Consider the following 12,407-nt stretch of genomic DNA (forward strand, 5'->3'; position numbering starts at 1 on the left):
GAATGAATATAGAATTTTTAAACCTGTTGAAATCACCATAAGGAGAAGACAAAGGACGGAAGGAGAAAAATGGGGGGGATGAACCAGTTTGGGATACAGCACATATACACATGGAAATATCATAATGAAAGTCTCTGTATACATTTATTTTTTTCATTTTTTAGCATATGTTCATTGTACAGGATGAAGTCATTGTGTCAATTCCTAATGGCCTTACATTTCTGTGTAGATATCTTAAACAAACAAAAAGCTTTTCTTTTCTCAAAAAATGGAGAACAGGAAGCTAAAACAGGTCCTGTCCAGGGTTTGGTAGGAGTAGGAGGGGGAGGATATAAAGAAAGGGTGTGGGAGGGTGAATTTTCATGTGTGAAAATGGAGAAATGAGACCTGTTGAAACTATTCCAGGAATGGGGGAGGGGGAATAATAGAAATGATAGGGTGAAACTAATTAAGATATTAATTAATTATAATATTATAATTATAATTATAATAAACTAAGATAGATCCTAAGCACTTTCGTAAATGTCACCAAGAATAATATGATAATTTAAAAAAGAAAAAAGGTTGAGACTCTATCTAAAAAATAACTAAAATGAAAAATGCTGGGGGAGTGACTGAAATGGTAGAGTGCTAAGATCATGAGTTCAAACCTCAGTATTGAAAAAAAAACCCACAAAAGAACCAAAAAAAACCCAGAAGTGGTTCTTATAGGAACAGACAGAGAACCCTAAATTGCACCATGAGAGAGAGGAGGAGGGACGGAAAAGTCCTGTTTCAAACAGTGCTGGGAGTGTCAGGCCTGAAATCAACTGCCTGGCTCTTGTGTAAGACTTCGTTTGCATCATTGTATTTAATGCTGCAGTGTGTTGATGCTCTTGTGTGTGTCTGGGGCTCAGCTCTGTGAGCTTAGGCTGGTAGGAGCAGAGTTGATGAGTCTCAGTGTTGGTAGAGAGTGACAATCACTTTTGTAATTCCTACTCAGCCCACAGTGCACAAGGGCTGCATAGCTTTACATTCTCACCAACTGATAACCTGGACATTAGTTGTCATTTTAGCCAATTTGTAGTTGTGTAGCTTGTTTATTTGCATTTTCTTGACAACTACTGAAGCTAGACACCTTTCTGTATGTTTGTTGTATGTCTGAATGCACACAGTATTTTCCATTGGCTTGTGGACTTCTTACTGATTAGTGGAAGCCTTTTATATGTTACTTCTATAATTTGGAGATGAGTTCTGTGTGAGGTACATGTATTAGAATTATTTTCTCTACTTGAGACATGCACTCAAAAGTAGATTTACCTTTTTTTTTGCGGTGCTGGGATTTGAACTCAGTGCCTACACCTTCAGCCGCTCCACCACCCCTTTTTTTGTGAAGGGTTTTTTCAGGATAGGGTCTTGTGAACTATTTGCCTGAGCTGGCTTCAAACCACAATCTTCCTGATTTCTGCCTCCTGAGTAGGTAGGATTACAGGTGTGAGCCACCAGCTCCCGGCTAGATTTACCTTTTAATATAGCCATGCTCTTAGAAATAGTAAAGCAAAACCAAGTGTGCGATGGAGTCAAAGATGACATCTTGCTCCACCCTGGTGAGGCAGCAGGGCAAAGAGCCACAACTTATCAAGACACCAAACAATACAAATTGTGCATTTTCCTACTTAACGTACCTAGCGAATATCACGGAGAGGGAAGTGAAGGCGCAGAGCTTTTCCTGAGTTAATTCTGAGTGTGGATTTGACCCCAGGAATCTCTGAGACCTTCACCCACTTCAAGGAACTCAACTTTCTCATGTATAACATGTGGCTCAAGGCTATTGTCACGAGTCTGTCCCCGACACACATGCTCCTCAGTGGTGACTTTTTGGGGGTCCAGCCAGAGCTGGGGCTGGAGGGATGGCCGTCATCAATTGTGGATCTTGATCTCCGAGTACTCGGTGGTATTGGAGACCTGGGCCTGGGGCCTGGTGGACTTCGGGGTTGGGAAGCTGAGGGAGGCGTAATGGGCCTCAGGCTGCTCCCCCACAGGGGGTGGGTGGGATGGGGTGCTGTGCAACTCGGATGCATTCAGGTGATCCTGCAGTGGGGGAGAGAAGGGCGTCAGAACAGACCTTCCAGGCTTGAGGGCCTCATGCGTTTACCCATTTCACCCTCATTCCTGAGTCTTCACTAGGTCATGTTTCCACTCATTCATTTGTACTTTAATTCTTATTTGTAGTGCTGCGGATGGAGCACAGGGCCTCAGGAGTGATAGACTTGTGCAGAGCACTGAGCCACACCCCCAACCCAACAACTTTTAATCCTAATTCCCCGTATCTGTAAGGAATCTCACTGAATCCTACACCTCGCCTCTGTGGACAACTGTGGTTAGCTACGCCCCAGCTCTTTTGTTTGTATTTTGGTTTTGAGACAGGGTCTTGCTAACTTTAGCCAGGCTGGCCTCAAACTGGAGGTCCTCCTGCCTCCCCTTCCCCAGTAGCTGGGATTACAGGCGTTTGCCACCAGGCCCTGCTCTATCTAATCTTAAAATGTAGCTAAGAGAACATTTTACATTATATACAGGGCTGACATTCCATTGTATTGGGCAGTGCTGACCTGAACCATAAGACCAAGCAGAGAGGAGACTCCCCCTACCCCCAACACTGCTTTGGGAATTTAACTTCTGGAATCTCATCTTGGGGAGCCTAGGCCAGTGCAGGGTCCAGGTGAGAGATGGAGAGGGCTTGTCAGGAAGGGGCTGTACTGGGAAAAGCTTTGCTAACAGGAGAAAGGGACAACCATGGAAAACCATGGGCTCTGGGAGATGAAGGGGATGAAGGGAAGGCAGCTCCTGGGTCCCCAGCCTGTGGCTGCAGCAGGAAACCTGAGGGGAAGGAGATGTTTGTGGGAATAAATGCTCAGCTCTGCCATGATGAGGGAGCTGCCCTGGATCACCTGGCCAGGTGTCCAGCAGCAACACAGATGGACACACGCCCACCCCACTCACCAGGGAGCCGGTCCTCACCTCAGGATGGGTGCCATCCCCACTCGCTGCTTTCTGCCTGGATTTCTTCCTGCAGGTCTTCACTCTGGGGAAAGAGACAAGGGCCTTTTAGCCGGGCTGGCTGGGTGCTGGAGCTCAGAAGGGCTGGGTTTAGTGGCAGGGTGTGAGGCCTGCTGCGTGGACCTTGCCCCTTGCCAAGGTGGCAGGAGATGTCAACTAAATGCAGCCACCCCTGGCTTCATCGTCTCGCCAGGGTGCTCCACTTATGGCTTTGAGTTTGGAGATTCTTTGAGCTGTGCACCCCACCTCATGAAGCCTCTGCACCAACCTGAGCCATCACTCACATGCAGAAGCTGAGGCTGAGGCAGATGGCAAGCAGGACCATGGCACCAGCTCCCCCGACGACCCCCTGAACCATTGCCTTCCTGGGTTCTGGATTCCCTGCAGACAAGAGAGAGAGCAGGGTGATCTCCAGTCCTCCTTATCAGGTACTTGAGCATCTACCTTCTCAAATCCATGGCCGATGAGACTGCCCACCATCATCAGTACCAGGTCCTTTGTCTCCATCTCTCTATGTGATGGCAGTCACCTGTCCCCTCTGCCCCTCTTCAGCCAAAGGATAGAGGACCCTGAATTCCAGCCCCCCTTAGTCTTGGGTCAGCCCATTTCTCTGATCCCTCGGTGTCTTACAGGATCCAAATTGTAGTCTCCCCTTTCCCAGGCCACGCCCTTCATAACTCCCTGACCTGGAAGCAGGAAGACAGTGCCACTCTGAGTCCCATGGTTGCTCTGGGCTTCACAGGTTATTCTGAGGTCAGTGCTGAGACCCCTGTGGATGTTCAGGGAGCTGTTGACCCAGGGTCCAGCAGAGCTGGAGGTGACTGTGAAGGAGGTGTTGCTACTGATCCCCTCCAGCAGCACCTCCCCCCGACGCCAGCGCAGAGAGGGTGGCGGCCAGGCTCGGGAGGAGCAGCTGCAGTGCAGACCCTCAGCACCCCAGGAGCAGGAAGGGCCCAGGAGCTTCAGGACATCTGTAGGAATAGGAGAGAGGGATCAGAGGGTCCCTCTCCTGGTGGTGACTCATGTGTCCTACCCCCAGGTATCTCGCAACTCACTGTGCACAATGAGGCTCACAGAGGCTGTCTGAGTGCCCAACAGGTTCTGAGCATGGCAGACATATTTTCCTTGGTCTTCCAGCTCCACCCAAGGCAGCTCCAAAACCCCATTGTTGGAGGGCTGTGAGGTCCTCAGGGTTTGGCCCTTTTTGGTCCATTTCAGCGTGGCAGGAGGGTTGCTGTCAGGGACACACACCAGGCGCAGGGACTCACCCTCTTGGATGTGCAGAGATGAACCACTGCTCAGGGCTGCAGATCCTGGGGAGGCAGAGAGAAGACTGAGCCCAGGCCCATTGGGCTCTGTCTTCAACTCATACCATGTGGGTCTATATTCCTCTTTCATGGCCTGATGGGTTCATTCTATGTGGACTCTGCCCCATGGGGACAGGGTGAGGGCAGCACACAGCTCTCCAAGAGTTCACCTGAGGTCATCTGAAATGCCTTAGTCCCCTCTCCTGTTGTCCTTGCCGTCTGTGCCACTCAGACCCCTGACTTGTCTTTAAGAGTTTGACATTCACTCTTTCAGCTACAGTTCACTAGTGCCTAATTTAATGGTGTCTGAGGAGCTCAGGGTCTTGTCTGAATGATACCACAAAGCAGGTTCTCACCAAGCACTATGATGTGTTTCATGATGGAGGTGGGATTTTGGAGGTGTCCCTCATAACTGAACAGTACTAATCAGACTAGGAGGACTTCCAGGAGGAGGAGGACAGCTACAGAATAACATGAAGAACAGGTGGGAGTTAGCCAGGGAAGATGCCCTGAGAAGATTCCTGCCAGGAAGTGCACCACTGAATGTTACTGAAAAAATAATAGCTCTTTTTTTTTTTTGGAAATGGGCTTTTGAATTTAGGGTCTTGCACTCTACCACTTGAGCCAAGCCTCTTAACCTTCTTGCTTTAGTTATTTTTTCAGAGAATGTCTTCTGTTTTTGCCCATGACCCTCCTTTTCCCACATAGTTGGGATTACAGGCATGGCTCAGTTTATTTTGTTGAGATGGGGGTCTCCTAACTTTTTTTCCGGGCTGATCTTGAACTGTAATCCTCTCAATCTCCTTGGAGCCCCTCACAGTATTTGGGATTACTTATGTGAATCACTGTGCCTAGCCCTATGTATAAATCTATTCAATTCAGAAAGTAAGACAAAAGGTTCTCAATGAAATGTGTAATGAAAGATACACAGTCTATTGATAAAATGATAGTAAAACCTAGAGTCAATGCACCCAGGAGGTCAGCAGGGAAGGGAGTGTTTCCCAGGGAAAGAGGCCCAGTGTTTGTGGAGTACAAATAAGACAAATCCATGCAGTACAATGTGGCCATGTCTGCAGGAGTTACAGCTCCACCCTGTGATCCAGAAGTCTCTTCTCTAGAAAATCGTCTTATAGTCTGGGTGCAAATGTGAGGAAGGATCCATAAATTACTTGTATTATTTCTATGAACAAAAGTTCAGTGTTCCACAAAAGTAGAACCAGGCATATACTTTATAATATCCCATACTTAAGTTGAAATTCTTGGAGTCATTAATATGAATGAAGGTTTCCAGTGTACTAATACAGAAAGATCTCAAGAGACAATAAATTTAAGCAAAAAAAGTGAGTTTGACTTGGTCATGTACCAGTGTCTCTTTCTTAGCTGTGACTAACTGTACCTTGGGATGTAAGGTTTTGACAATGAAGGAAGTTGTGTAAGGGATTTATGGAAACATTTCTACAGCATCTTTGTAAGTTTTCTTGTAAATCAAAAAGTACTCCAAAATGCAAATTTCATTAAAAAATAATAAAGGGATGTATTTCAGAGATGGAGTCCTTGGGTAGCATGTGGGAGGCCCTGGGTTCAATCTCTAGCACCACAAAAAATGAATGAGACCAGAAATAAAAGTTATAATGATGCAAAGTCGTGTGCGCAGATAGTGTGTATATGCACAGGTTTTCTGTGGAAGGACAATCAAGAAAGGAGAATCAGTAGGTGCAGAGTATGACCCCAATCTTATTAAATTTTGCTATGAACTGAACAGAATGCACAAATCCATACATTGAAGTCTCACCCCCAGCTGTGCTAGTATTTGGAAATGAGGCATTTGGTAGGAATTTATGGTTAGATGAGGTTGTGAGGGTGGGGTCCTGAATATGGGATTGGTGCATCTCAACCCTGGAAAGACATGAGGGGGACAAAAATGTCATCTGTGAGCCAGGAAGAGAACCTTCAACACACTTGAGTGAGCCAGTACCTTGAGCTTGGACTTTCAGTCTTCAGAATTTGAGAAATAAATTTCTGTTGTTTAAGTCACCCAGGCTGTAGCATTTTGCTAAGGAAGCTCAAACTAACTAAGATAAATTTCATGCTCACTATTTTATAAAATGACAGTACACACTCAAAGGAAAGTAGGGAGCAGGGAGGGCTCAGGTCCTATGGAGAAGGAGGGCAGGGTGAGGGATCGGGGTGCATGCTTGACACTGGTGACAGTCACTTTCACTGCTGTCCAAGGAAGAGGCCATGGGACACCTGAGTGAGAGTGGGGTGCTCCTGTGCAGGGTGTAGGGTGAGGAGTGAGTGTGAGTGTCCCACTGTTACTGCCCTGCTTCTGTCCTCAGCCTTCCTCCTGTTTGAGCTCAGCAATGCCTGCTGTTCTTTGCAGAGTGGAGACTGTGTCCCCACTTCCACCCCCAGGGAGGAGAGGTTGTCCCTACCTGTGCTGTTTCCCCAGGACACACTAATTATCAGGTTCTGTGGAGCATCTGGAGAGACAGACATGAGAGTTTCCATTTCAGTGACTGGAGGTGACTGTTGGCACTTTCTCTACAAAATCTTAGAAAGAGGAAGTAGTGTGGGGTTCTCTTTCCTTCCTCCTCTTCCCAGCTTTCAGGACCCAGTTCTGATATGCCAAGTCCTGCTTTCCCTCCCTCTACAACCCTTAACCCAGGGACTCAAGCTTCCTGGCCCAGCACTCACAGGACACGTTGAGCTGGATGGTTTTCTTTACAGTCACATCAGCTCCAGGGAAGGTCACCTGGCAGGTAAGGTTGGTACCATGGTCTTGTGGCCGAGGAGTGAGGGTGAGCATTGAGGAGAGAGCAGTCTTGGGGCCTGGAGAGGTGAGGGCAGCTGACATCCAGGAGAAGATAGGGGGTGTCCCCTGCTCACAGGCCCAGGATGCAGAACAAGTTACTTTGGTGGGATGGCCAGGCTCCAGGGTCCTCGGGATGATGATATGGGGGGTGTGATTCAGGGCTGGGAATAGAGGGTAACATGCAGAGTCAAGAGGAAGAGTCTGAGATACAGCATCAGAGAAGCCCTGGCTCTGATCCAGCTCCACTTCTGAGTCCCTCATACTTAATCCTTGAGCCCCCCACCCCAGGATGTCCTATCCCAGACTTCCTGTGACAGCCTACATAACCTTTCCCTGTGGCTGTCTTGGAGCCTATGACTTACCTGTCACCTGTACATAGACTGGCTTGTTGCAGTAATTCCATTTGAAATCTCCTGCTTCCACCCGGAAGAAGTAAGAGCCATTGTCGTCCTTCCGTACATCTCTGATGCTCAGGGAGCAGTTGTTACTGAGGTCCCCGAGGAAGCGGAACCGGCCCTGGGTGCCTTTCTGCACTGGTTTAGCTGGCTTATTCGTAGCCACTGGTGGGTCATGGTTTGTATCGGCATCTTTCTGAAACCAGTAACCATAGACAGGGACAGTCCAGGTGGAAGGTTTGGCAATATTGCAGGACAGGTAAAGGCACAGACCCTCCTGCACCAACACTGATCTCTGCACTTCCAGCTCGTGTGTTGGCTTCTTATTGCTACATCCTCTGGCTAAATCATGGCTATCCTGGCCCAGCTCCTTTGACCTTATGTCCTGTGTCCACTCACCTACCCAGAGGATGGCCAGAAGCAGGGGTCCCATCATTGCAGAGGGAGGCCAAGTGTCCTGAGTTTCTGTCAGGAGCAGAGAAGGGAGCACAAAGGCAGGAAATCACTGTATGACCCCAGGAAGTGAGGGAGGAAGAAGAGACTTCTATGGCTCACAGAAGAGGAACCTCAGGCACACAGGCAGATAGAGCCACACCTCTGCACAGAGTGGACAGACATGCTTCAGCCAGAGACCAAAGAGAACCCTGGTACCCACCCAGAGAGGAGCAGAGACACTGTCCCACAGGGTTTTTGTTTATACAGGGTCTGGAATTTATCTCTTATGGCCTAAAACTTACTGTCCTCCTGCCTCAGCCTTCAACTGCCAAACTTCTGAAGGACTTTTCTGCCACTGTTGTTTACACCAGGAGCTGCTCACTTCCTGCCTGACCCCAGAGTGTCACAGTTTTGTCTAAACCCTGAGGTTGTCTTCTTGATGATGTGAGATTCTGTAGGGTATGTGTGAGTTTCTGGGAATGAAGGATGTCTTAGGTGAAATGAAGCCAGCATTTTGTCATTCATTAATTTATCAGAAAACACATAGTGGACTCGTGCATTTGTGGGGCTGGAAACATATAGGAGCCTCATGGCCTCACTATACAAATATGTGTTGTTTCAGAGCTGTGGGCCCTGGTGAGGTGACCACCTGCCATGGTAGAATATTGGCAATATTTGTAAAATGTGAGCATGGACTTTTTCCCTAGCAAGTTGAGTACTGACTCCTAAAGGGTCAATAACATCTCCAGAAAAAGAAGCTTGAGTAGTCCTTGTGTGGCACAAAAATGGGAACCATGTTCTTACCCAATGCAGAAGAAGCTATTGCTCCATTAGTGCTGCCATTGGTGTGTGTGGACCACAATTTTCAGGTCCTCACCACACAGATTAGCACATAGCAGATCTGCTTCTCACAGTTAGCTATGTCGAGAGAGATATCTGTAGATGGTTAGGTGTCCAGAGAGACACCATGAGTGAATTCTACAGGTAAAATGAAACTTTGGCTTTATCTCAGATGGCATTCCTCCTCACTTGGGGTGGTGGTTAAAGTTTGCCTCCTTCATGTGGTGTAGTGCCTCTGGTGGTCGTCCATGTGATGTAGCACATGTATGCATAACATTTTTCTTTTATCGCTGACGGTGCTGCATGGTTTCCATGGACACCTTTCTCTACACCTTCACCAGCTCAGGACTCCTGGATGGTTTCAGGGCTGGGTGACAATGAAATAAAGCTGCTGCTGTGTTAACATGCAGATGATTGTGGACAGGGATTGTACTTCACTTGGATAAATTCTTAAGTGTAGCATGCTTGATCATTTGGTTGGTGTAAATCTCAATTTCAATGAAATTTCCAAGCAGTTTCCTGCAAGATTGCACCATTTTAATTTCCACTGACAATGGATGTGAGCTCTGCTTGCTGCATGTCCCCATTGGAATTTTCTATTATCAGGATTTAAAAATTTTTCTTTATCTTTTTTTTTTTAGTTATTCTAATTGGTTTGTACTTGTATCTCATTCTGGGTTTAATTTGTAATTTTATAGCAGCAAATATATCGATCACATGTTTTCATGCGATTATTAGATGTTTCATTTTTGGTGAAGTAGATGTAAATGTTGGTTATTTTTTCTTGTTTTTACGGTAAAATGTACATAAAATAATATTTCACTCCATTTAAGCCTATCAGTAATAGCATGAAGCACATTCACATTTTTGTGAAACCATCAACATTACTGAATGTTCATCTATCCAAAGTGTGCACACCTGAAATCCCAGTTCTTGGGAAGAAGAGGCAGGAGGATGTTGGGTTCATGCTCAGCCAGGGTTCATAGCAAGACTCTGTCTCAAAAATCTAAGGGTTGGGGATGTAGCTCAGAGGTAGAGCAATTGCCTAGCATGCACAAGGCTCTGGATTGGATCCCAACACTGTCAATGAAAAAAAAAGTATTTTCTTAATTTCCTCTGCCCTGGCGACCACCATCTACTTTCCTTGTCTATTAGTTTGCTCACTCCAGGTACTTCATGTGACTGGAATGACGCCTCATTTGCCCTTTGCGGCTGGCTTGTTCCACTTGACGTCATGGATCCAGGGTCCAATGCTGTGTAGCCCACGCTGAGTGATGCTCCATTATGCATATGACACACACTTGTTTACTCACATACCTGCTGATGGACACTTGGGCTGTGTCCTCCTTGTTAGCTTCTGCAAATGAAGTTGCTATGACCCTGGATGCATGAAAGTTGGCTCAACAACCTGTTTTCAGTTTGATCAGCCATCAAATGGATGGTCACATACTTATTCTATTTTTAAATTTTTTGAGGAATCATGATAGTGATTTATATAGTATTTCACATTCTCAGCAGCAATGCCCCAAACTTCAAACTTCTAGTTCCTCTTCAACACTTGTCACTTCACCGCTCCCCCGGCTTTTTTTTTTTATAGAGTGACCTTGTTCCAGGCTCTGATTCCTGCCTCACTTCGAGGTATGACTCCTCTCCCCCAGCCTTCTCGTTCTTCTGCTCTGGTATACATCATGAGTCTCTTGTGTCCTCTAGGACTGCTTCTGCCTCTGAGCCACTGCACTCGCTGTTCCTCATTCCCTCTTCTGGGCACACTTTCCTTCTAGACACAGAGTCTACTTATTGTCAATTTGGAGTCTTGGATTGAACAATACCCCTCACTGTCAGACACAGAAACTGAATCACTCCTCACCCTACGTGATTTCCCTACACAAATCATCATCCTGTTCTTATCTCTAGAACCATGACTTCTTAATGAAAGACACTGGAAGTTGGGAAGCTGTGTGTTCTGAGGCATCTCTGATACCCATGGCAGCCTAGTACATCATAGGAGCTCAGTATCAGTTACCACAGTCATCCATAAAGAGTGGATGAACGTCATCCTGCACACAGTCCCTGCATGTATCACAAGCATCACCTAGAGTGACAGGTGGATTGAGGTTGAGGATGGTCAGTGGAACCTGGACTTGGAAAGGGAGGAGGGAAGGCATTCAGGAGCAGGAACTATACATGCAGAGTTTCAGGTCCAGGAGACCTGGCGGATGTGTGTGGGAGGCTCATGGAACAGGGAGAAGAGGCTGTGGGAGGGGGGTCCAGCAGGCACAGACTCTGCAAGACCTCCAGTAACAAGTTGTGGTGTTTGCTCCATCTCTGTTCTTGGTGAGGACACTGGGCTGCTCAGCCTATGGAGGACATGGTCAATGACAGTGTCTAGGAGCACACTCTGGGGATATGCTGGGGAGAAATGGAAGCAGGAGGTGAGATAGGTTCAGTGACCGGGGAAGAGATGAGGACCATGAATCATCAGGCTCAGGATGGAGAAAGGGATCGGGATGGGGCAGGGCCTGAGATCATATGTGGTTCTGGTTGGAGGTGAGGCCACTAGGCAATGAGCACCATGGGGATTTTAGCAGGGAGAGTGGGCGAGGATGGCACGGTAGTGGGTGATCACAAATGGCCATGCTAGCTTAGCCATCCTAGAGCCATTATGGCGAGGTGTCCATGGAGGTGTGGGATGATGAGACCTCACGTCACTGCTGACGAACTTGTCTGTGACACTTTTTGCTGTTGGTCTAGTCACCTCCTTTCTTTGGGACCTCACTGTGAGTGAAGAGACCGTGAATATGAGGGGACAGTGGACAGCAGCCACCTCCACTATGCTCTGCCTAACAGGTGTTGGGGTGACTGAGGCAGAGAGAAGAGGCCAAGCCTCAGGTTCTCTTTGATGAGACCAGCTTCCTTTCCACATAGGACCAGAGCTAGGGACAGACCTTTGTCGCATGTGAATTTCTGTCCACAGAAGCCCACTGACTGGTCCCCTACCCATTGACTACTTTACACTGAACTCTGTGATTCAGCATTGGTTCTCTTCCCTCTCCATACTCCTCTTCATCCTGAGGGCAGAGTTCACCTGAACAAGATGAGGCGAGGCTGAGAAACAGGATCTTGACAGCTGCCACCCCAATGGCCACTAGAACCATGTCTGCCACGGGCCCTGACTTGCCTGCAGAGAAGTGGACGAAGGTGATCCAACTGCTGAAGCACAGTCAAGTCCTTGCTCTCAGAGTAGGACTTGGATATAGTCCTTTGGACCTTCTGCACCCCTGGATATGGGACTATATAGGGTCTAGCCTCTTCTGATCCACACCCGACTGTCCCACAGTTGCACGAACAACATAGCTTTCACTTTATCATAATTAAAACTTTGAAGGCAGTGGCAGTGACTGCAATAAGCTTTAGGGAAGCAGAGACAGAAGGATCAAGGTCAACTTGGGCTACATAGTGAGACCCTGTCAAGAAACCAAAATCAAGGAAATAAACCAAAAATATCCCTTTTGTTTAATGATTCACATCATCAAGAGTGAAAACACAACCTACAGAACTGAAGAAAATGTGCATTTCAAA

The 12,407-nt window shown here is 47.2% G+C and overlaps 1 protein-coding gene across 1 annotated transcript; it reads right to left on the bottom strand.

Annotated features, from left to right (window-relative positions):
• Positions 1–1,899: 1,899 nt before the first annotated feature.
• LOC109689957 (sialic acid-binding Ig-like lectin 5) lies at positions 1,900–8,030 on the bottom strand. Its single transcript, XM_074057363.1, has 8 exons — positions 7,521–8,030; positions 7,041–7,319; positions 6,779–6,826; positions 4,092–4,349; positions 3,723–4,007; positions 3,321–3,417; positions 2,980–3,061; positions 1,900–2,070 (listed from the first exon to the last, which is right to left on the bottom strand). Exons 1-8 carry the CDS (start codon positions 7,987–7,989, stop codon positions 1,900–1,902), a joined length of 1,689 nt encoding a protein of 562 aa, XP_073913464.1. The 5' UTR covers positions 7,990–8,030.
• Between the last annotated feature and the right edge of the window lie 4,377 nt (positions 8,031–12,407).

This window comes from Castor canadensis, chromosome 16 (genome assembly GCF_047511655.1).
Source record: "Castor canadensis chromosome 16, mCasCan1.hap1v2, whole genome shotgun sequence".
Classification (NCBI taxonomy): domain Eukaryota; kingdom Metazoa; phylum Chordata; class Mammalia; order Rodentia; family Castoridae; genus Castor; species Castor canadensis.